Genomic DNA, 26684 nt, shown 5'->3' with positions numbered 1-26684 from the left:
CCAGATAGATAGATAGATAGATAGATAGATAGATAGATAGATAGATAGATAAATAAATAAATAAATACATATTTGTGCATGTATTATTAAGCATCTATCAATCACAGTGTAAGAAGCAATGCATATATAACCTCACCTTTGCCTCCAGATGGCATTGTTGCAACATCATCACTGCCTGTTCTTATTCCATTGTTAAAGGTATGTCCGTCTGCCGGCTGGAGCTGCCAGTTCAGGCCAAGGAGATGCATTGCTGCAGGAGAGACAAGGTGATGAGAAGTGAGTATAAAATGCATATTTTACTGGCTCTGTCACTAGCAGCTTGCACCCCCAGCTCTTAAACAGCTGTGACTGGGACAGTGCAGCATTCTCCAAGACACAGTACAATACATATATACTTTAAGACTTTTTCGATCGTCTGCCTTATTTTATATTTAGAATACACAGAAAAACAGAATAAAAAACCCCCCTGAGAAACAGAGAAAAAATAGAAACCACTCGGTAACGCTACTTCAGTACTTTCTGACCTCTGTCATCACAATCCACTAGCAGGTCAGATTTCTAGTATATCTCTGTACGGGTGTTCTGCTGACCGCCGGTCACATGACTACATCCCCTCTGTACAGCAGCTGAATCATTTGCTAGACAGTTAAAATACAGAGATGTTTAGGTAACACGCTTCAATGTGCTAAACACTGTTCAATCACTAATTAAGGGGCCTATTTATTAAAAAGTGACAACAGGTAGTTTTATGTTAACGCTTAATGATGTCCCTAGCACAAGGGGAAATAATTATCTTAATTGCCTTACAGGTAAAAAGGGGGAACTAGAAATCCTTGCAGCAAGCAAATAGTATGATATTATAGGCATTACTGAAACTTGGTGGGACGAATCTCATGATTGGACAGTCAATCTAGAGGGTTATACGCTGTTCAGGAGAGACAGATTAAATAAACGGGGTGGAGGGGTATGTCTTTACGTAAAGCCCTTTTTAAAACCTGATATACGGGAAGATATTCAGGAGGGGACTGTAGACACTGTTGAGACGTTATGGGTAGAAATTGCAAGCGGGGGTAAAGGAATAAAAAAGTTAGTATTGGGGTTATGCTACAGGCCGCCTGGTATTAATGTGTCTGATGAGGAATTGTTATTGAAGCAAATTGAAAGAGCAGCAGGAGTAGGAGACATAGTAGTGATGGGAGATTTTAACTATCCAGAGATAAATTGGAAAAACGATTCATGTGATACTGCTAGGGGTAATATGTTTTTAAACACACTAAATGATAACTACTTAGTTCAATTAATCGAGGAACCAACTAGGTACAATGCAATCTTAGACCTGGTATTAACAAACAATGGGGAATTGATATCAAATATTATAGTAGGGGAGCCCATAGGAAACAGCGACCACAATATGGTCACATTCAATATCAGTTTTCATAAGCAGTCCTATACTGGATCAACTAGGACTCTAAACTTTAGCAAAGCCAACTTTGACATAATGAGGGAAGCTTTAAGGGACATTGAATGGGAAATTTTGTTACAAGGAAAAAATACTACGGAGAAATGGGATGTATTAAAATCACTTCTAGTTAAAAATACTTGCAAATTTATTCCCACGAGCAGCAAAAAAAAGGAATAAAAATCCCAAACCAATGTGGCTTAACAAAAAGATAAAGGAACTAATGGGCAAAAAAAGGCGAGCATTCAAAAAATACAAATCTGACAGGAATGCGGAGTAATTTCAGCACTATAAGGATTGTAACAAAATATGCAAAAAAGAAATGAGCGGCTAAAGTAGAAACTGAAAAACTAGTAGCAAAGGAAAGCAAAGCGAATCCCCCACAAAAATTTAAATACAGCAACAGCAAGAGATTAAAGAAGGAGAGTCTAGGCCCTTTAAAAGACAAGTTGGGAGTCTTAATCAAACATGATAATGACATAGCGGACAAACTAAATTAGTTTTTTTCAACGGTATTTACAAGAGAGGACCAAATGCTGGGACTAACACACAATCTCAACAAAGATAATGTCCCAAGGCTAAGTGCTTATTTAAGTGAGGAGGTAGTCTGTGACCGATTAAAAAATGTAAAGATTAATAAGTCACCTGGTCCCAATGGAATTCACCCAAGGGTTCTTATGGAGCTTCACTCTGAACTAGCAAGACCGCTATTTTTGATCTTCAAAGATTCAGTTATATCAGGTATGGTTCCCAAAGACTGGTGTATAGTGGAAGTAGTGCCAATATTCAAAAAGGGAAGTAAAGCTGAACAGGGTAATTATAGACCAGTTAGTCTTACATCTATCGTGGGTAAAGTATTGGAAGGTATTCTAAGGGATAGTATACAGAAGTTCCTTGAAGCCAATATGTCATTAAAAGGAATCAACATGGATTTGTGAAGGACAGATCATGTCAAACCAACTTACTTGGCTTTTATGAAACAGTAAGTGCGAACCTTGATCATGGTAAGGAGGTGGATGTAATCTTTTTAGACTTTGCCAAAGCCTTCGACACAGTACCACACATGCGACTTATCTATAAGCTACAAGAAATAGGGCCAGGGAGCACAATATGCACTTGGGTCAGAAATTGGTTAGATAATAGGGAGCAGCGTTTTCAAATTGGACTGATGTGCTAAGTGGTGTGCCACAAGGGTCTTTACTTGGACCACTATTGTTCAACATTTTAACATTTTCATTAACGACCTAACAGTAGGTCTAGAGAGCATGGTGTCAATTTTTGCAGACGATACCAAATTGTGTAAGGTTATAAATATGGAGGGGGATGCTGAGTCTCTTCAGAATGACTTAGTTAAACTAGAAACATGGGCAGCTAAATGGAGAATGAGCTTCAATACAGACAAGTGTAAGGTAATGCACTGTGGTAGCAAGAACAAAAATAACACCTACATACAAAATGGGGTAATATTAGGGGATTCTGTACTGGAAAAAGACTTAGGTGTTCACGGAGATAGCAAACTAAGCAGCAGTACACAAAGTAGGATTGCAGCTAAGAAGGCTAATAAGATAAAAGCATGCATAAAACGGGGAATTGATGCAAGGGACAAGAGTGTTATACTCCCATTATATAAATCACTAGTGAAGCCACATCTTGAATACTGTGTACAATTTTGGGCACCATACTACAAAAAGGATATCCTGTAGCTAGAAAAGGTTCAGAGGCGGGCGACCAAACTAATTAAGGGCATGGAGACGCTAGAATACGAGGAAAGACTTGCAAGGCTTGGCATGTTTACACTGGGAAAGAGGAGACTAAGGGGATATGATCAACATCTACAAATATATAAGGGGACAATACAAAGAGCTTGCACTGTTTTTTGTAAGATCAGCACAGAGGACACGGGGACACTCGCTTAGGTTAGAGGAGAGGAGATTCTGCACAAAGCGGCGAAAAAGGTTTTTTCACAGTAAGGGCAATACGTGTTTGGAATTCCCTGCCTGATAAAGTAGTAATGGCGGACTCAGTCAACACCTTTAAGAATGGGTTAGATAAATTCCTAATTGATAAGGATATCCAGGGTTATGGAGCGTCGTCACGCTCTATAGTTATTAAAAAAAGAGGAATAAAACACAACGGCTGACATCAGCATCAGACAAAATTTAGTCCAAAAATAATCATGCATAGGAAACCACAAATAGGTTGAACTTGATGGACAGATTGTCTTTTTTCAACCTTAGATACTAAGTTACTATGTTATCACAGTAATAGACAATCCTGTCACCATGAAAATATTGTAGCTGAATGACACAGAGTAGAGTAATTTTAATATGCCACTATCCAGTGACCCCAATATGCTGGGGTTAATAAATAGAAATCACCCACACAATATTATAACTGGCACATATGGCAAGACTGCCATAAGAAATTGTGGGGCCCAGCTCTGACAAAATAGTCAGGGCCTCCCAACCCCCTATCCCTGCAACCTTTCTTTTATACTTCTGCACAGTGTAATTACATCACGCAGTGTGATTATGGTTGATAATATTGCACCCAGATCACATGATGCTACTATTGATAAATTGACCCCTAGGGAAAAACAAAAGAAATTAAACTTGAGGGCGCTAGGCCACTGCCTGCACAGCTGCTGCTTACAGTGAACACCAACCCCAAACAGAGCAAGTACATTTACAATGGAAGCAGCGCTCGTGCCAGGCAAATCAAATGTACCAAACTCCAGCAAATGATATAAAAAAAATGATAATATATGTATTTGTACATACATTAAGAAGACGGGAAGTAACAACAAAATAAGCTGATACCAAACGTAGTGCACATAGCTCTATGTAACAAATATTAGCATAAGATTAATGTAACGCTCTCAAAAACAGATGGGACAATTATATCATTGACTAATATAGACAAATGGATAGTCAGTACACAATCATATACACATGTGGGTAAATTACATTTACCTAAGAGTGCCGACCATGGGATTACTGGTTAATTTGTGCCCGTATCATAAAAGAGCAGCATGCAATTAGTAGTGCCACAATTGTAAACAAAAAATGTAAAAAAGCACCTGTGAAAAGGGGAACTCTAATCGGAGTGATGGCTGAAGGACCAAGGGCTGTGGAATTAGATGCACATAGGATCTATGCTCTCCACTCCTCCTTCCTTGCCACTACTATTACCTGTTGGAGCCTGCTCAGTTCCGGGCTCTCCTCTACATGACCACTGGTGCTTCCCGACTAGCAGCCGGATGCTTGTTTGCCAGCTATCCATCCATCTCCCTTGCTGAAGTGACACTGTCTGTCAGTCGGACCCGGCACTGTTACACAGCTGTCCTCTGGCTCCTGCCAGTTATGTCAGGGGGCTGCTTAGTGTTTAAGGTTTGAACTGAAGTTTGAAATGATGAGTCCCTCTCCTTCCACAGAAGTGAGAGTGCCGCTACTGGGCCCCTGCTGTACTGTTTGCTCACTGGTCATAGCAGCTGCACTGTGAGGTGGCGACTGCTCCTCTGTTCGGCTGCTCCGTTAGAATGATCCCTAGGGCTGGTTACAGTCTATGAACAGGAAACAGCCATGTAGACTGACAGCGCTGTTGACATTTCAAGTTGGTTGATGCTAGATCCAAGTGGGCTAAAGGACTTCTGACTTCAGGGGTAAGAGCAAGGCCAGTGGGCTAGTACTTTCACTATCCACGTCAACAACTACTCCACATAGAGGGACATTTACTAAGCAGTGATAAGAGCAGAGAAGTGAGCCAGTGGAGAAGTTGCCCATGGCAACTAATCAGCACTGAAGTAACATCTATAATTTGCATACTATAAAATAAAACAGAGCTGCTGATTGGTTGATGGGGAAATTTCTCCACTGGATCACTTCTCCACTCTTATCACTGCTTACTATATGTCCCCCTAAGTAACCCGGTGGCGAACGAAGCAAGCCACCAAGCCCGAGGAGTGGCAAGCGGAGCAAATCCATGTCCTGATATTGCCCCCCCTCCCCGGTGATGTCAGCAGTCCTTAGCCAACTTGGGTTTAGTCATGCTCACTGATGCAGTCACTCTTGATTGGCTGCACAGGCAGCGAGCTCCAGTCCACAAGCTCCGATTCACTCGTGGCCAATGCTGAATTCAAATTGCCTCCAGCTCTGTCAGACTCCATTGCTGCTGCTTCTTCGCCAGCTGTAACCAGCTCCAGGGCCCAGCATTAATCCACACCGCTACCACCCGGGCCCCCTCAGTGTCTGGGCCTAGGTCACCAGTCACGGCAGCCGTCCTGATGGATTGCGTAGTAATGGATTGCGATCTCATATGCAGTTACATTGGCTCCTGAGTCTTAGTTCCAGTGGCTATGCTGGGCGCCCATAGGATTATATAGAAGGTTGATGATTGACCGATTTGCGCCCGATAGTTGCGTCGGTGTATGCAAGCGACAGCTCAGAGATTGCCTCAGTGGGTGCCTCAGTACAAATCCCAGCAGATGAGGCATTTGTATACTTTTGAACAGCCGTTACATACAAATTCACATCTGTTTACGTACATCTCTGAATCAGGCGCTAAGTTACAAGAGTAAATTACAGAAAACAATGTGTAATTACGGTATATATGTTTCTACATATGTGCAAAATAATATTTAAGCTTGTCTAAGTATGAAAATAAAACCAGTGATTCTCGGGGAAACATTTTTACTGATATGACAGAGATTGAAGAACCATAAACACTACAGACTGCAATTACACCTATTTCATAAATCTCTGGTACACAATGACATTGGGAATGTATGATGCTGTTCGCAGTTCAGCAGCCTAATATCATGACAGAAAAGCCTTGGAATAATTGTATTGTTACAGAGCAGTTCCCAGCCCTCCAGCATAACGCCTCCTGCGACATATGTAGGTCAGGGCAGACATGTGTAGACACGCAGGAAGGACTAGGAAGCTGATAGCATTTTTCAAATATCTGAAAATGAAAACTAAATGTGAGTTCTTTGTGGGAATTAAAGTTGCTAATTAATTAATTAGTCAGTAAATTTAGTAAAGGAATCATTATTACATTTTAAATCACAGGGGTTATTAAAATTAAATGGTGTTGCGTTATGGTACACCTCATCTGGGGCTATACAGAACAATGAAAGTTGTGGTAACATTTGGAACTTGCTATACCATGGATGTAGTCTCGCAAAAAACTGGGATATTTAACAATTTATGCTGAAAAAGGTCAAAAAAAGTGTTTATATAAAAATACACTTTGTCTTTGTTTTTCAGAATTTTGCATGTGAATATAAGTGTAACTTGTACATTATCTTCAGCATTTTAGGGGTTGCATACTAAATGCTTACAACCCTTCCACATGTACTTCTGATTTGGCATATATGATGTGGCCGCGGCGTGGGCCTAATATGACATGTCCAGAGCCTCTTTCAGAGGCAGCGCTGCTGTCAGTGTGCAGTGAGCAGCACAGTGTGTGTACTCACATAAATCATCTTTCCATTAGGTAGCTCACTTTGCTTACAGTGATGAGTGGTGCGCTCAGAAACTTCCATCGAGGGTCCTCTTCCTTTTCCCCCAGCTAATTTGTTCTATGGACACCTTTGAGGAACTATGCCGGAAAGTGAAGATGAAGTCCTGAACACAATTAACGCACAAAACGCCTTGAGGCTGACCTCCTGTTGGATTCTTCCAATTATATTGCTGTATCAGTCCTGATGTTTGCTATTTCTACTCCACATATTGGGGGTAATTCCGAGTTGATCGCAGCATCAAGTTTGTTAGCAGTTGGGCAAAACCATGTGCACTGCAGGGGAGGCAGATATAACATTTGCAGAGAGAGTTAGATTTGGGTGGGGTGTGTTCAATCTGCAATCTAATTTGCAGTGTAAAAATAAACCAGCCACTATTTACCCAGCACAGAAACAAATTAACCCACCCAAATCTCACTCTCTCTGCAAATGTTATATCTGTCCCCTTGCAGTGCACATGGTTTTACCAAACTGCTAACAAATTTGATTCTGCGATCAACTCGGAATTACCCCCTTTGTTGTATCCCAGAGACTATGAAAACCTAGGATTGGCTTGATCCTCCTTCTATGAGGTTAAAAAGGCTCATATAGGCAAAACAAGAGATTTTCTTATACACAGTACATTGGCACTTGAGATTTTTTCTTTGGATCACATTTCATCGATAGAGCTGGATTAGGGCTTTGGGGGGCCTGGGGTACTAGCGACAGGGGGGCCCTAAAGGTGTGTACACATGGTGAGATTCAGGATAAACCCCAATTCTCACTCTGCGATAGGGACTAGGTCGGTATCGCAAGCATAGATGACTGTGCTTGCGATACTGACTATGTACGATTTTGGCTAAGTGTCAATTTTGACTATCTTTTCTACGAGATAGTCAAAGTTGACTTGCCTGCACAGTCTATCTAGGTTTGCGATACCGACCTCGTGGAACCGCGCACCGGTATCGCACTATATAGTCAAAATCGTAAGAAAAAATCTTACCGTGTGTACACACCTTAAGATCTAATACATATATATATAGACCTAGAACCTAAACTTTAAATATAGCCACATTTACTTTCTTTGGACAGCTGTCACTCAGCTGCCCTGCGTGCAGCGCCGGCGTTTGGCGGTGGGGAGCTGAGACAGGCAGCGGGGAGCCAGGATAGCTAGTGTTGCGGGGAGCTAAGCGGGGCCAGTGAAAAATGACAGCCAGGCAGCGGGGAACTCAGCGGCTCCAGTGTTGCGGCATGCGGTGCCGGCGTTTGGCAGTGTGAAACCTGGAGCTGTGGGGCCTTCACTCAGATACACTGCTTGCAGCACCGGCGTAGTGCAGCTGGGAGCCAGGAGCGCAGCAACGCTGTGGCGGGTGGCAGGGGGCCCTTTTAAAAAGGTGGGCCCAGGGTTCTTACCGCCAGGGCACCCTCCTTAATCCGGCTCTGCTAAGAGGGAGGTACTTGTTTTCTCTAATTTTCATATACTGTGCAAAAGGTTTAGGCAGGTGTGAATGCTTTCAAAAATACAAGTGTTAATAGTTTATTTTTCTCAATGAACAAAATGCAAACTGAATGAATAGAAGAGAAATTTACATCAAATCAATATTTGGTGTGACCACCCTTTGCCTTCAAAACAACATCATTTCTTCTAGGTACACTTTCACACAGCTTTTGAAGGAACTCGACAGGGAAGTTGTTCCAAACAACTGGAGAATTAACCACAGATCTTCTGTGGATGTAGGTTTACTCAAATCCTGCTGTCTCTTCATGTAATCCCATACAGACTTAATGATGTTCAGATCATCGCTTCCAGGACTCCTTGTTCTTATTTACGCTGAAGATAGTTCTTACGGACATTGGCTGTATGTTTGGAGTCGCTGACTTGCTGCAGAATAAATTTGCAATCAGTCAGACGCCTCCTTGATGGTATTGCGTGATGGATAAGTACCTGCCTGTATTTCTCAGTTTTGAAGCACAAATAAATGGCCAACATTGAAGACCATAGACACAGTATTTTTCCCCACCTGCCTAAAATGTTTGCTCAGTACTGTGTATATAGTGAGGACATGGGGGAAATAGCTGAGTAGAGGGGAGTATTGGTGCAGAGTCTAGGTGATTAATCAGGATGCAAAGACAACTATTTTTGTAAATAAATAAGATATTTCTTTACTGTCAGCATTCAACATAAACAGAAAATAACAGAACAGCCTAGTCCCTGTGTAGGGCACTACCTCACTGTTTCACTCCTCACTATGCTTAGGCAGCTAATTTACAAATAAAAAGACTCTCACATAGAGTTACAAAGTCGCACAGTCTTGCCTGCTTTATTGCAGGAACACATAGTCTACGGCCTTGCTTGGCTCGCTGCCACAGCTCCACTGATTCATGGTCACAGTTTGGTGGTCTTCCCTGGCCCCCAGGGGCTTTAAAGCACACACTGGTCTCTGACTGCAATCCTACTGCTAGAACCCCAACTGGGTTCTGTCTCCACAGGGCAATAGCCTCCTCGGGCTGTAACAGTCTCACACAGACTGCTTGCACTCTCCAGCTGCAACCACTTGGAGTGCTTCCCCCAGCCTGTTATTACCTGTGTGGGCGGATCTCTCCAGCACAACACTGAATACATGTGTCAGTAATTGATCTTCGCACCGCCACAATATATTATATATATTGCACACACGAGTAGATAAATATGTTTTTGTGGATCAGGTACAGTAGTGAGGTCTAAGAATTTCCTGCATCCTCCTCGGTCCAGTCAATGTCACGTGCACAATTTGCTCACTCCGCAATGATTGGCACTTAGTCATGCAAATTCATTTGGCATTCCATAAATAAACAGATGCACAGTCTGCAAATACAGTTCCGTGACATCACAAAATCACTGGTGGACCCCTCGCACTGCCGTTGATTTGTAAATGACCCCCACTATGCTGAAATCATATGAAGTGTTAGTGATATTTAGGTTTTCCAATATTTTTATTAGCTGCTTCCTGAAAACAAATGTATGTATTTTTCCATTTGTAAAAGTCAGTACCACTTGCTACGCGGTCTGCAGCCAAGTCAGACACTTACAATATCCGAAGTACAAACATTGAATGCAATTAGCAAATTAATTGGGGCAATTTGCATGTGTATCTCTTTGCCGACAATTTGCCATGATTGTACAGGCTTGGCGCATTAGATCTGCAGATGGGTACCTGTGACAGCCGCAATGATGATAACAGTTAATGTCTTCATGTATTAACCATTTTAAAGCATGTTAGCCATGATATACGCTCACACTGTGAGAAGTGGTTTCTTTACATTGATTTCCTATCTGCTCTAATATGCTCAAGATAAGCTAACTTGTCCATTTCTTTGTACATTGTTTCCTGCCTATTCACAACAGGCACTAATTATTATTATTGAATTCTAATTCTAATAAAAATTTCCCTTTTTGTAAATGATGTAGGTTCAATTCATGCTATAAAAAAATAAATCTGCTGTACCCCATACCCTTCAGTCATTTTCACAGGCAAATGTGCATTTGCTGCTTACAGTATTTTAACTCATGGCAAATAGAAGTTATAGAACTATAACAGTGTCACAGCTATAACAGTATTACAAATATAACAGTATAATAATAACTATAATAGGGTTTGTAAAATACCAACGCCGGCATCCAGAAAAAAGAAATCCCGACAGGGTCGGTTTACTATGCTAACCCCTTACTCCCTAAACCTAACCCCCCTGCCCCGCAGCCCAGCCTAGCCCTAGCCCCCCCCCCCCCCCCCCCACACACACCTCCCCCTGCCTGGCAGCCTAGCTGCAGCCTAGCCCTAGCCCCCCACCCTTAGTGCCTAAACCTAACCTCCCCCCAGTGGTGTCTAACCCTAGCCCTCCTGTCCACAGCCTAATCCTAACCTCCCACCCCCTACAGCCTAACCCTAACTCTCCTGGGGTTGGCAAAACCTACCGACTAGTCCAAGCTCAGTGGCTATGCTTACACTGGTCGGGATCCTGGCTGTCAAGTTCCGGCGTCGGTATCCTGACCCTTTCAGGATTCTGATGTTGGGATTGTGATGGGTGCCGAAATTCCAGCATCGGTATTTTGACAGCCAGGATTCCGACAGCCTGGATCTTAATCGCATCCCCTATAACAGTATAACAATTATAACACTATATATAATGCACATTTCTGAACCACTTTGTTTGGTCCCAGTTCACCAAGCATGCAGAGATACTGGGGGCTATTCAGCTTTGTTAGGAAATCACAAAAGTTAGCAATTGGGTAAAACTATGTTACACTGCAAGTGGGTCAGATATAACATGTGCAGAGAGATTTAGATTTGGGTGGGTTATATTGTTTCTGTGCATAGTAAATACTGGCTGCTTAATTTCTACATTGCAATTTAGATTTCAATTTGAACACACCCCACCCAAATCTAACTCTCTCTGCACATGTTATATCTGCCCAACCTGCGGTTCAACATGGTTCTGCCCGATTGCTAACTTTTTTTGGTTTGCCAACAAACCTGAATAACCCTCACTGTATAATAGGCTTTGGGTTGTTTCTCTTCTACAATTCGTTCTTGCCCAATCTCTCATAATGACATAATGAATTCTGTTAAGTCTTTGCCATTTATTTCACAGGAGAGAAGACCACCATGAGATGATTCACTGCAAATCACATCATCATAACCAAACCACATCATCATATAACCTCTATATGATGACATGTCACCATTGTCCCACCACTGCTGCATCCAGGGCCGGCGACAGGGGGGGTCAAAGGGGACAACTGTACCGGGCCCCAAGGGTCAGAGGGGCCCCAAGGATATGCCACTTAATGACCGTCAGGGATGTGAGCCGTCTTGTCCAAATAGGGCAGCGAGCTGTAGGTGGTGTGGGCGCAGCCTCAGAGTAAACAGGAGGGCGGGGGTAGCAAGTCTGCGCTGTATAGGACTGAGACAGTTGGCCATGTGGAGAGTGCCAGGGCTCCCTAAGGGCTCAGTACAAAAGTACAAAATGAAAAAGGGGGTGTGCTCTCTACAATGGAGCCTCAGAGTGACAGGAGCCTCTTACACACAGTCATTATGCGGCACAAGTGTGCACCTGCTATTCCGGGTCCCTATCTGTTGCAAGCAGTTATGGGACATGGCAGCAGCTCCGCTGGGCAGGATTCCTGTGCCCTGTGCTGGCCTCTTCTGGTGGGGTGTGAGGGCCGCATGGTACCTGCTGTGTGGTGTGCGGGTCTGGATAGTGGAAAGTGCAGCGCAGGTGAACCTCTCCCCGGGGTAAGAGTGGATTGGTGAGGGTATATATTGCTTTGGCATAGGGTAGGGGAGCTGGGAATGCAGCATGTAGTCATTGGGGACAGACAGACTGAGGGAACCACAGCTGGGTTGGACACATGTCCCCAGCATGGACGTTATTTGTGAGAATATTCCAATATGCCATATGCTGACTTTGCACTAGTCGTGTCTTGGATGACATTAAATAACTTTATGCTATGAATGGAGTGCTGGTCTTGTCTGCAGCATAGCCCCTGCTGGAGCCTCTGTGTGTGGATATATATATATATATATATATATATAAAATTAGATGGGGCCCCACAGATATCACTGTACGGGGCCCCGAGATTTCTGTTGCCGGCCCTGGCTGCATCTTGATGCATCACCATGATGTGATGAATTCGGTATTACGCATTAAATGTTGGAAGTCTATTTATGGACATATTTTGTGGTTAAATGTGCTATGTCCAATTCTTAAGTCAGTTTTTAGTGGATAAAGGTTTTTTTTTTTGTCAGTTTTTTCTAAACAAAACATAACACCTTCATCCACTTGCCTCCTCAGCTGAGAATTCCAGTTACTTTAAGAGGTTTATTAATTGCACTTTGAATCTAAGAAAAACAAACTGTTTAATATTATTCGACATAAAATGTCTGATGTTTCTGTTATTAATATTTATTTGGTAACTCAGTATTAATGTATGTATTTGCAAGAAGACGAGAACATCTGACTGCATAAATAATTGGTAACAACTCTGTGTTCATATTATTAGAAATGCAAATATCTGCAGTCACTAAGTTTGTCAGCTGTTTTGAAAGTGCTGACAATGTAACTTACCTTCATATTGCCATGTGCACAGGAGACAAATTTTGTGCCATTGAACAGGCTTTGTAATGAGGATATAGACGTGAATATTAGATTGTATTGGAAACTAAAACAGAACATACATTTATTAGTCCATTACGTCCCATTGCTGTGTAAAATATTGATTTTATGTTCATACTTGCATGCTTTATAATTGCTAATTTACATCTATGCAATTACAAAGATATATTGGCTACATTAAAATGTATTAGTTTTATTTTCTGTTGCACAGTTTTACCCCTGAGTGCCAAAGTCATTAAACTGTAAATTTACCTTTGAACAGACATCTCCCCAAAATCAGAATGCTTCCCATAAAAAAAGTCAGAAAAACTTTAATCTAAATGAAGAAATTTAGATAAGCTGTTATACAAAGAACATACTGTAGATGCAATGTTGATTTCTTTTTTTTTCTTGTGATTGAAAATGAGGGAAATGGATTGGTTTTTGCTTTGCTTTTCTCTGTTGTTGAGGTATCAATGAAACCCATTGGAGATAATCACTCCCATGCTTATACATAAGGGATCCTATTTATCAAGTATTGGGCAGTTGTTTCATGGTAATGCCATCTGGGGATGTGAATGTGATACATTATTTTTGTTTATATATATTTTTGAAAGCTAAATAATTATATAAGCTGTGCTTTGTGTCTGTTTATGTGTGCCGTTGTAAAGGTGTGTACACATGGTGAGATTCGGGCTAACCCCGATTCTCACTATGCGATAGGAGCTAGGTCTGTATCGCAAAGCTAGGTGACTGTGCTTGCGATACTGACTATGTACGATTTTGGCTAAGTGTCAATTTTGTCTATACTTTTATACTAGATAGTCAAAATTGACTTGCCTGCACAGTCTATCGTTTCTTGCGATGCCGACTTGGCGGGACCGCGCATCGGGATCGAATCGGGATCGCAAGGTGACTTTCACCTTGCGATCTGCACTAACTTTTCTTGCGATTTTGACTATATAGTCAAAATCGGAAGAAAAAATCTTACCATGTGTACACACCTTTATACTTTCACTTTATTTATTTTGATAGTGGAATTATAAGCACAAATCTATACTTTCAGTTCCATCTGATATGTGCAAATCAGAAAACCAACTCAACACGTGGCCAACAACCTACAGATGTGTCCTCATAGAATGTGGCTTCAGTCGTGCCAAACAGCCCTTCTTGGGGTGCCAGGTCTCGTGTGGTGCTGTTAAGCCTAGTGTCTTTTTTCCTCAAATGTGCATCTTAGTCACACTAAGTTATAATGCAACTGGAAGCGACAAAACTACATTGCTATATGTGACACTTGCACATCTGTATGAGAATGAGTCTGAATCTGTGTACTAAGTGCTACAGTGCAGCAGCTGCAACAGTTTCCAATGCAAAGTTCCCTGTTGTACTTCATCTCTGTCTTAGTATATGTTTAATACCAATTCTTGTGCGGTTAAAGTCATAGCACAGCATCTATAAGTACACTGTGAGTGGTGTTTGACTGCATCTGTGATGCAAATAAGACATAAAATCTAAATAAAAAGTCTCTACAATGGATCTCTCTCAGTGTCTCAATAGTGACTGGCCCAAGCTTAATTCTTTTGGTAAGCGAATATAGATTTTGTCACTCATCCCATACTTTACAAAGGTATAGCCTGTGGCTTTTCGGCAAAAAAGTGGTGTAGTCTCACAAGGAAGGGTTGTGGTCAAACAATAGTACCCCAATTCAAATTACGCCACACAGTTTCACAATCACAATGCCCACATAATGCTTACAGTAATGCTGCTTACAAATTTAATGCCAACAGTAGTTGTGCCTTTTACACATAATGCCCACAGTAATGCCGCTTACACATAATGCCCACAGTAGTAGCGCCCTTTACAGAGAATGCCCGCAGTAATAGTGACCCTTGCACATAATGACCACAGTAGTAGTGCCCCTTGCACAATGCTGACAGCAGTTGTGCCCCTTACACGATGCGCACAGTGGTAATGCTCCTTACACATTATTCCCACAGTATAGATACAGCACTATAATTACCTGAAGCTCCGTTCCTGCACCCGCCACTGTCCAGCAGCTCCTCACACTTGGCACTGAGGGGTAAATGTATGAAGCAGTTATAAGAGTGGAGAAGTGAGCCAGTGGAGAAGTTGTCCATTGCAACCAATTAGCATTGAAGTAACATTTATAATTTGCATACTATAAAATTATACAGAGCTGCTGATTAGTTGCCATGGGTAACTTCTCCATTGGCTCACTTCTCCAGTTTTATCACTGCTTCATACAATTACCCCTATGGGAGAGATGTCATGATATTGTGACATCTCTCCACTCACACACTGTGGGAGCAGGAAGGTGGATCTCAAAATGGATCTCCAGTCTCTAGCCTCCGGCTGCAAGGAAAGAGCCGCTGACAAATAGATAACACACTGTCACTGTCACAGGCTGCATTTCAGTGGCACACTCCACAGTGTGTCAGTATAGCGGGCATAAGTATCTTTCAGCTGCTTCGCCACTATGTTTTCATAAATTTAGATCAAAGGTCATTCATCTCCATCTTTTTCAAATACTACACTGTTTTCAAATACTACTCTATGTCTATGCCCCTATTGATAGATACAGTTAAAAATGTCCCCAAAATGCAAACTAGCATCAAGAGCTGGAATGATATAGAGGAGTTGAGTACACAGTGGTGTTGCATTCACTGGCCATCTGGCACTTCCTGCTATTGTTAGAAGGGTCAATGGCCTGATGGGCAGTCCAGCCACACAGAGTGTCCGAGGCTGGCTGAGCAGTGTAGCCTCCCGGCGCTCAGCTCGGCTGCCCAGTATATAGCACCCAAGTCCATCCCTGTGTACTAATAGCAGATCAGTGGGTAGCTTACACACGGTGCTTATATCATTTCACACGAGAAGCCAACTGGGTTCTTCAAGTGTCAATGAGCAATGGATGACTCCAAAAAATCTGTGCTTTAACAGCTCACCTGTATCGCACATGCAGAGTGGGTGTTACTATTAGTATATGTTATTTATAGTGCACTGACATACTGCACAGAGTTGTACATTGCTGGCATAATGACATAAACCATAATGAACGATGATATCCAACAGAAGTTAACAATTTGCTACAATGCAACTCTCCCTTCAACTACCAATTCATGAGTATAGAGCAAGGGACTATAATGTATCCAGCAAACACTGCATACTAGACAGGTGTAACTTTGTTCATTAATTAAATGGATGCCACAAAATATCATATCAAAGTATATCAAAGAGTAAGTCCATCCAAAACATGAAGTATGGATAAAGTTATTCTTTGATGTCAATTGTAGGACTAATATTTAGTGAAATCATATATACTTTTATGCCCAATTACAGTAGGAACAACATTCCCTTGTCCAGAGATGTGTGTAGTCCGCCTCATCCGTGTAGCCTAGGACTATTTTGACAACATTCTAATTAAATGATTATGTTTTACTGATAGTTCCACTTATGGGGTATGAGTACAGCACAACTATAAAGTCTTTTAGACACTTAGCATTTAAAGGCAGTATTCAATGCTATATAAATTATCATGCACACACATCTGGAAGACTTCCAGACACAAATTAACATAAATATAGCTTTCTTAATAAACCCAATACACAATAATACACAGGATAGACAAAATGTTGTATTTACAGACCACAGACATGTCTTGGGAATAGGAAAAGGGGTTTAACAATCTAATGAGTATAGTAAGTAGGTATAGAAAATATAGAAACGATAGAAAGCAGCTATGATTTAGCCAATAAATAATAATACTTTTATTGCAAGTTCAGCAGCATATAGTGTTAATTGCTGGTGTACGGTGGAAAGACAATGTTTCAAATAACAGGAGCACAATACATATATTATCCAGTAGCAATTTCTACCTTCCAAATTAACCCTCTTCAATATACTCAGAAGCCCGAACTGCTGTCACAGACATGCTAGGTAGTGAATGAGTTAAAGGAAATTATCATCATTCTTGACACTCAGTTGGTACTAGCAAATCAAGATTTCCATTGATTGAAATGCCACTTCATTGCAGCCATTGATTGAGCATTGTACATGGGAAATGGAAATGCTCAGTTGGTTAATTCTATCAGATAGTATGAAAAGACATATAAATAAAATGCCAATCTGGCCTCTTTCTGCGTCTCTGTCATGGTTCCACTTCACTTCTCTCTTTAGGTTTCATTTGTTAATGTATGCAGTGAATTGCAGCAGCAAAAAAACAGGGAAACATCTCTGCAATTTCTTCTAAGCTCGTATGTGATGCAACCCCATATAGGCTATATATCATGCTACAGCGATATATCATGCTACAGTGTATATGTGCTCTTATTTCTCCTTAATCAATTTCTCCTGTTTTGGAATTTCAGGAGAAGACCTTATACTCACTTTAGTGTACACGGCTGAAAGGACAGGAAAATAGCAGGGATGCCGTAGGAAATTCACAAATACATATTTCCCTGAGAGAAACAAGATGTCACCCTCGGCTGATGGAGGAGCCATGGGTTCAGGGATAGTGTGACAGACCATTTTAGAACTAGCTGCAGATTAATGGAACTTCCTACCCGAATATAATGAAATAATAGCGCTTTGTGTGGAACAGATGAAAATAGCCAAGAGACATTTTGGAAAGATTAATTATTGCAGAAAAAAAGGACATAAACAATTATAATGAATTTACTATTTATTATTATTATTATTATTATTATTATTATTATTATGATGATGAAGAAGAAGAAGAAGGCAGTGGCTACAGGTTTAATTTATTTACACAATGTTAGCCCATATTAGAGGAAATTCAAGAAATGAAAACAGGTAGTGTATTGCCAATACACTACATAGCTCACACGTGTGTACTGGGTGTGGTCTGGAAGCCCAGATGTCTATATAGGCCTCTGTGATGCATAGTAAGTGTTCAAATAATTTTTTAATATACGAAATATATTTGTCATGAGCATATTACAGTGCTTGGTAAGAGATAGGGTTTTCAACCTACATGTACTTTCCCAATTCCATCCCCTGCAAATTGTCACTACCCAAAGATGGATAACCAGAAAATGAGCGCTATGGGGCTATTTGGACCCAAATTTGGCATTTTATAGCAGCATGAAGTATACTATAGATCGTCCTCTGCCAGCCCTGGAAATCTCTGAGTTGTGGAATAGACTAATCATTTAGAGCACAGTCTGGATTATTACTTCCAATTTGTATATTTCCAATATACAGGGTATATTGTACTTACCAACGTCTTTAACATTCCCTCTTCAGGGTGAGAGGTGTGGCATGGCACCATGAATTGTGTCCTCATGACCGCACTCCTGCTATACAATGTGCCAATTTGTGGTCTAGTGGAGCTAAGAAAAGGGCATATACAGTATGAAGCCTCCGAAACGCCAACTTCACTCAGGTAGCTAGCTATTGTTATTTCACCCAAGATCCATAGACACGCACTTCATGACCCTGCTGCCTAGCACAGCCTGGTCTGCAATGAACAAGATATGTTCTAAGGAGGATCCATTGCAATCTGTGTCTGCTTATACTGAGCTTTTCCAGTGCAAAGTGAGAAGATTTGGACCTACAGGACAATAAGAAAATATTGTGACTGCTGGTACCAAAGTGGCCTCGAATGACCCCATCAATGGCCTCATTATCAAGCACTACTTCATTTGTGAGCCACATGGCAATACCCATCCTGTACTGTAAAAGGAAAATAACTGAACAGTATTTGAGCAGGAGGAACACACTGTTGTACGGCTAATGACGCCAGGCATATTCTCATGCTTATATTATTGAAGCCATGTTTAGTACTATTATTTTTTGTTATCCCTGTACACACATCAGGTTTTCTTTGTTAAAGGTGCAGAATTAGCCATTTACTATTATTCGCTCTTATATAATGTCACTGCTTTAGTTTGTATCTGTCATCAGAACAAGTGACGATGGCAGATGTCCATTCCTAAGAACTGCAGCAGGGACAATACACATTGAGCTGTCTGATGGCAGTTCTCATTAAAGCAGAAAACTTGACAACCAAAAAAAAGATATTGGCTTGTTGTTATCCCAGTTGTGAATGTATGTCGTGCTCTGCTGTTATTACTGGCAGTGGCTCACATACTGTTCCAGTCTTTGTTTAAGAGACACCATACTAGTGTCTAATCTATAAATACAGATGCCGAACAGTGACAGATTCCACAACCTGCTGCTTCTGAAGTTGTTATGGTCTCTGTTATTATTTGTATTCATTTCCTGACTTATATAGATTCATCAGACTAATCTCTGACACAGATATCTTCACAGTGTGTTCTTCAGCAGCTGCGGTCATTAACATCTGGAATAGAAAGATATGCAGTTCTGCATTCTACCAGCAGAGGCAGTTACGTTATTATTCCTGTATGATAGTAACTGTGCAGCTGAGGACACACACAAATTATTAGTACGAGATACAGTAGCCAAAATGACTCTGAAAATGCAATATGCGGGATGCATGCTTAGGGGACCATTTATTTATGTAAAAATATTTGCGTATGAGAAATGACGCTCCAGCTAATCAGCTCCTAACTGCCATTTTTCAAACACATGTTAGGAGCTCATTGGCCGGAGCACCATTTATATCATATGCAAAGAGTTTTAAATTCTGTAGCTAAAAGTCATTGATAAATGGGCCCCTTAGTTGGGTTATTCATTACTACATTTACCAATGAAAAATCTTGATGCCTGTGCAGGTGAGGCCGTATCAGAATTTTTTACACAATTTAGTTAAGAGCTTAAAGTGTTGCTAACAATAGAGGTTTGGTGCTGATCCTGTAAGTTGCCAGTATCAACTGTGGGCCTAATTCTAATTTGTACTTTATTGTATAGCCGCAGGTAAGCAGCAGTAAAATACCGTACAGATGAAATTAAAATGCAGTACGAGGCATCTGTAGGAAGTAGCATAGGTGCAGGAACTATGGGGCCCAGAGCTGAGAGGGGCCCATCTTCCCTATCATCGTTACATGTGCTATATACATTTTTCACCATACGTGCCATAGGGGTCATTACAAACTTTTGCCTTAGGGTATACAATATCTAGGTATTATGCCCCTAGACCTGCTCATTGTACTGGAGGGCATTATAATGTTACATAATATGAACTGGGGGCACTGTAATGTGGCACAATATGAAGTGGAGGCACTATAGTCTGGCATAATATGAACTGGGGGCACTGTACTGTAGCATAATATAACTAAGGGAACTGTAATGTGCCATAATATGAACTGGGGGCATTGTAATGTGGCATAATATGAACTGGGGCACTGTAATGTGGCATGATATGAACTGGGGCACTGTAATGTGCCATAATATGAACTGGGAGTACTGTAATGTGCCATAATATGAACTGGGGGCATTGTAGTGTGGCATAATATGAACTGGGGCACTGTAATGTGGCATGATATGAACTGGGGCACTGTAATGTGCCATAATATGAACTGGGAGTACTGTAATGTGCCTTAATATGAACTGGGGGCATTGTAATGTGCCATAATATGAACTGGGGGCACTGTAATGTGCCTTAATATGAACTGGGGGCATTGTAATGTGGCATAATATGAACCGGGGCACTGTAATGTGCCATAATATGAACTGAGAGCACTGTAATGTGGCATAATATGAACTGAGGGCATTGTAATGTGCCATAATATGAACTGGGGGCATTGTAATGTGGCATAATATGAACTGACAGCACTGTAATGTGGCATAATATGAACTGGGGGCATTCTAATGTGCCATAATATGAACTGGGGGCATTGTAATGTGGCATAATATGAACTGGGAGCACTGTAATGTGGCATAATATGAACTGAGGGCATTGTAATGTGGCATAATATGAACTGGGAGCACTGTAAGGTGGCATAACATGAACTGAGAGCACTGTAATGTGGCATAATATGAACTGGGGGCATTGTAATGTGCCATAATATGAACTGGGCCACTGTAATGTGCCATAATATGAACTGGGAGCACTGTAATGTGGCATAATATGAACTGAGAGCACTGTAATGTGGCATAATATGAACTGGGCCACTGTAATGTGCCATAATATGAACTGGGGGCATTGTAATGTGGCAAAATATGAACTGAGAGCACTGTAATGTGGCATAATATGAACTGAGGGCATTGTAATGTGGCATAATATGAACTGAGGGCATTGTAATGTGGCATAATATGAACTGAGAGCACTGTAATGTGGAATAATATGAACTGGGCCACTGTAATGTGCCATAATATGAACTGGGGGCATAGTAATGTGGCAAAATATGAACTGTGGCACTGTAATGTGTCAAAATATGAACTGGGGGCATTGTAATGTGGCAAAATATGAACTGGAGCATTGTAATGTGGCATTATACGAACTGGGAGTACTGTAATGTGGTAAAATATGAACTGGGGCATTGTAATGTGGCATGATAGGAACTGGGAGTACTGTAATGTGGCATAATATGAATTGGATTCACTGTATGTCATAATGTGATTTGGGCGTACTATGTTGAATAATGTGTATGTATCTGCAGCTCTACAATGTGACATATGATCTATTTACTAAGCTCTGGAAAGAAATAAAGTGGACAGAGATAAAGCACCAACCAATCAGCTCCTAACTGTCATTTTTCAAACACAGCCTGTAACATGGCAGTTAGGAGCCGATTGGCAGGAACTTTATCTCTGTTCACTTTATTTCTCTCCAGTGCTTAGTACATAGACCCCATAATGTAAACTAGAGAACAACTATGGTTCATAAAATTAACTAGGGCACTACTATGGGGCATAATACTAACTAGGGCACTACTATGGGGCATAATACTAACTAGGGCACTACTATGGGGCATAATACTAACTAGGGCACTACTATGGGGCATAATACTAACGAGGGCACTACTATGGGGCATAATACTAACTAGGGCACTACTATGGGGCATAATACTAGGGCACTAGTATTGTTCAGAAAATGAACTAGGTCATTATTATGGGGCATAACATCAACAACTGCTGTGGAGAGGTGTCTTTCTAGAAGCAGTGGAACAGAGGACCCTTCAAAATGTTGCTATGAGGCCCACTAAGTACTGGATATGCACCTTACACACCCGGTTCTGTACACAAAGTTCACAATGAGTGAAGTGAAGTGGCTGTTTAGGAGCCACTGTTGTAAATAAGGGGGAGATTTATCAAACTCTCTAGAGAAGTCAAGTGGAGGTGTTGCCTTTAGTAACCAATCAGATTCTAGCTATTATTTTCTAGACTGTATTAGATAAATGAAAGCTGAAATCCAATTGGTTGCTCTTCTTGAGTATCTGAAGCATGTATGAAAGTCACACTTGGACATTCTACTGAGAAGTGGACCACATAGGCCATTGAGACACAAATGGCCAAACAAGCAAAGCAGTTCCATAAGCAGCTCAAATCCTATTGTGTTCTTGAGAAAAACACCACAAAAATACATTTTGAAGCTAATGGGGCATTATATTTAATTACCCCTTATGTTGGCACCTATAAAGGACTTTCTTAAAAAGTGGCAAAAAATAAATAATTTACAGATCATAGAAGATGGACAACACAGACAAATCTGATTAATCCATATTTATGTATTTTATTATTTTTTTAATGTCAAATGACTTCATCTTATTTTGGCGAATGTGATTTACGGAACGTATTTATTATTTTATATCCAAAAATTTAGGGAGCATGACAAATGGTCTTCTATGCTAGAGGAAGAATCAATATGATAAAACCATGGTAACATGATCACAGCTGTATGAATATCCATTACAATGTGATGGTTATAATCTTAGCTAGTCCTGACATCTAAAGTGGTAAAGAGGTAATTGTCACAAAGACATAAATTGAGTAATTTAATCTTGACAGCTAAGAAAACACTTTTATGAAACTTCTAACCAATTTGCCATATCAAGCTAAATATTTCTCCCTACCCCGTATTGATTATATAGCTTATTCTCAAGCCGCTGGACCGTGACAATGTTGGGGACAACAGAGTCTGTACAATGCACCACTCAAAGTCTTAGATAGTTACTTCTGGTGACTAAAATTGTAACGAGAACAAAGAACGGCACTGCATTAATCCATTCTCATGACAGTCCCAAGATTAGTCAGAGAGCACAAAATGGCAGATACATTAATCAATGCTTGTGACTGCATAAAATGAACTCCTTGTGACAATGTTCAGATTGCAATCTTTTTCCCTCTATCTACAATTTTATCCAGGGTTGCTATACAGGGAATTATGATTTTTTTTTCTCCCAAATCTTGATTATCACTGTGGTAGAGAAGCCTTTATTTTTATACATGAGAGTGCAGATTGCACATCCAATTTCATTATCCCTTTGCGCTCTCTTGCCAGAAATAGATTTGATTATGTGATTATGGATGGCTGGTCCATTGTCCAGAAAACAAATGCAGATAGGGCCAACAGTAGCGCTATAAACTTTGCAGGATGCTATTCCAGACACACAGTGGCCTGTTATAGGTCTTTTTCTCCAATTCTTTAATATAAAATAACAATAGAGAATAAGGACTTCACAAGTCACAGCTGGTCATGTGACAAATTAGTTTATTACATGATAATAATGACAGGTCTTATTCGCTGCATAAATTGCTCTGGAATGTAAAATCTTTGCTATGATAATGCAGAAAGAAATTATTTATTATGTTAATAGGATACAAAATCTGCATTTTGTTGAAAAAGGCAATATATAATTATAATAAGTAGCACTGTTACAATTTATAAAAGAAAAATAAATACATTATTTTGTATATTATCCAAACATGATATTCCTTTGTTACCCCTCAGAATACAAATGATGAGGATCCTGATCTGTGATGGTATACTGTAGCTGCTGGATTAATCCTTGAAGTAAATTGATTGAACGTAATAATGTGTCTTAATAAAAATGCAACTTTTAAGTCTCTGAAATAATTCAGTTGACAAATTTCACAACACATGGCACCCATGGTTCCATGCTTCCGACTCTGAATCAGTCCCATTGCGTCCTAAATATTTACGATTAGTATTTTTGTAACAAAGAAATTAGTATAAAGTTGCAGACTAAGGGCTCCATTAATCAACAAGTGATGAAACTCATTGTGAATGATAAAACACAGTGGGGGGAATTTAAATGTTTGAAAAGTCAGTTGGGTGTCTGTTTTTTTCTGTCTATTAGATAGGAAAAAACAGACACCCAACTGACTTTTCAAACAATTGAATCTCCCCCATTGTGTATAATAAATGGTTCTCCAGCCAATAAGCTCCCAACTGTCATTTTTCAAACACGGGACAGTTAGGAGCTGATTGGATGAAGCACCATTTATCATACACAACAAGTTTTATCAATCACAATGACTTATCACCCGTTGATGAAAGAGCCCCTAAGCTTTTTACCTTTTTCTCCAGATTAGCGACTATGGGGTCTATGTACTTAGCCTTGGAGAGAGATAAACTGGACAGAGATAAAGTACCAACCAACCAGCTCTTAACAGTCATTTTTTCAAATCCAGCCTGTTACATGGCAGTTAGGAGATGACTGGTTGGTACTTTATCCCCATCCACTTTATCTCTCTATAAGGCTAGATGCATCATCGTTTGGAAAGTGATAAAATGGAGAGCGAAAAAGTGCCAGCCAATCAGGTCTTAACTGCCATGTCACAGGCTGGGTTTGAAAAATGGCAGTTAGGAGCTGATTGGCTGGTACTTTTTCACTCTCCATTTTATCACTTTCCAAGGGATTATGCATCTAGCCCCAAGGCTAAGTACATAGGGGCAGATTTATCAATGAATGATATTTTTGTTATCACTCATTAGAAATAATAAATGGTGCTCCAGCTAATCAGCTCCTGAATGCCATGTGTTACAGTTATGAGCTGATTGACTCAAGTACCATGCATCATTTGTAACGAGTGATAACAAGAATATCACTCATTGATAAATATGCCCCATAGACCCCTATGTCATAAACAGAAACTCCATGAATGCCTATGCATTGCACTTTTTATACTAGTGATGTGGCTACAGATGTGCCCCTGTACAAGTTTGCCTGCGATGTGTTCGCAGTTCGCGTTCGCACAGCATATAGTACGCACGCTCCCATTACACAAGCAGGATAACAGATGGGAGCCGGTGGAGGTAGATGGTCTGCCATTTCACTGTGGGCTCCAGTCCCTGTAGAGCAGCTGATATAGTTCTGTAAGTCATGTGTGTTTACAAGGAAACTTTCACATACAGTACACTAATTATCAGCCTCCTGATGGCCAACGACTTTTATGAAACAGTAAGTGCGAACCTGGATCAGGGTAAGGAGGTGGATATAATCTTTTTAGACTTTGCCAAAGCTTTCGACACTGTACCACACATGCGTCTTATCTACAAGCTACAAGAAATAGGGCTAGGGAGCCAAATATGCACTTGGGTCAGTAATTGGTTAGATAATAGGGAGCAGCGCATTGTGGTCAATGGATCATTTTCAAATTGCACTGAAGTGCTAAGTGGTGTGCCACAAGGGTCTGTACTTGGACCACTTTTGTTCAACATTTTCATCAACGACCTAACAGTAGGTCTAGAGAACATAGTATACATTTTTGCAGACGATACCAAATTGTATAAGGTTATAAATACGGAGGGGGATGCTGAGTCTCTTCAGAAAGACTTAACTAAACTGGAAGCATGGGCAGCAAAATGGAGAATGAGATTCAACACAGCCAAGTGTAAGGTAATGCACTGTGGGTGCAAGACCAAAAATAACACCTACATACTAAATGTGTAATATTAGGGGATTCTGTACTGGAAAAAGACTTAGGGGTTCACATAGATAACAAATTAAGCAGCAGTACCCAAAGTAGGAGTGCAGCAAAGAAGGCTAATAAGATATTAGCATGCATAAAACGGGGAATTGATGCAAGGGACGAGAGTATTATACTCCCATTATATAAATCACTAGTGAGGCCTCATCTTGAATACGGTTTGCAATTTTGGGCACCATATTACAAAAAAGATATCCTGGAGCTAGAAAAGGTTCAGAGGCGGGCGACCAAACTAATCAAGGGCATGGAGACGCTGGAATATGAGGAAAGGCTTGCAAGGCTAGGCATGTTTACATTGGAAAAGAGAAGACTAAGAGGGGACATGATCAACATCTACAAATATATAAGGGGTCAATACACAGAGCTTGGGAGGGACCTGTTTTCTATAAGATCGGCACAGAGGACACGTGGTCACCCGCTTAGGTTAGAGGAGAGGAGTTTCCGCACATTGAGGCGAAAAGGTTTTTTCACAGTAAGGACAATACGTGTTTGGAATTCCCTGCCTGAGAGAGTAGTAACTGCGGACTCAGTCAACACCTTTAAGAATGGGTTAGATAAATTCCTATGGGATAAAGATATTCAGGGTTATTGTGCGTAGGCACGCATTATAGTTAATATAACTAGTCCTAATATAAAAATAACTAGTCCTATAATAAGACTGCATAGGAGACCACAAATAGGTTGAACTCGATGGACGATTGTCTTTTTTCAACCTTAGTTACTATATATATATAT

At 40.7% G+C, this 26684-nt stretch overlaps 1 protein-coding gene across 7 annotated transcripts in view; it reads right to left on the bottom strand.

Moving 5' to 3' along the window:
- TENM2 (teneurin transmembrane protein 2) overlaps window positions 1–26684 on the bottom strand; it is a 1540328-nt gene that overhangs the window by 486682 nt on the left and 1026962 nt on the right. For 6 of the 7 annotated variants that reach the window (XM_063928221.1, XM_063928223.1, XM_063928222.1 and 3 more), the window contains one exon: window positions 137–250. In XM_063928221.1, coding sequence (XP_063784291.1) covers window positions 137–250 — 114 coding nt within the window. Of the gene's footprint in view, window positions 1–136; window positions 251–4650; window positions 4893–26684 lie in introns of those variants that run through there. The other variant, XM_063928227.1, reaches the window with a different exon arrangement.

This window comes from Pseudophryne corroboree, chromosome 6 (genome assembly GCF_028390025.1).
Source record: "Pseudophryne corroboree isolate aPseCor3 chromosome 6, aPseCor3.hap2, whole genome shotgun sequence".
In the NCBI taxonomy this organism is placed as follows: domain Eukaryota; kingdom Metazoa; phylum Chordata; class Amphibia; order Anura; family Myobatrachidae; genus Pseudophryne; species Pseudophryne corroboree.
Note: the sequence above shows the minus strand (reverse complement) of the source record. Positions and strands in the feature narration are given on the sequence as shown.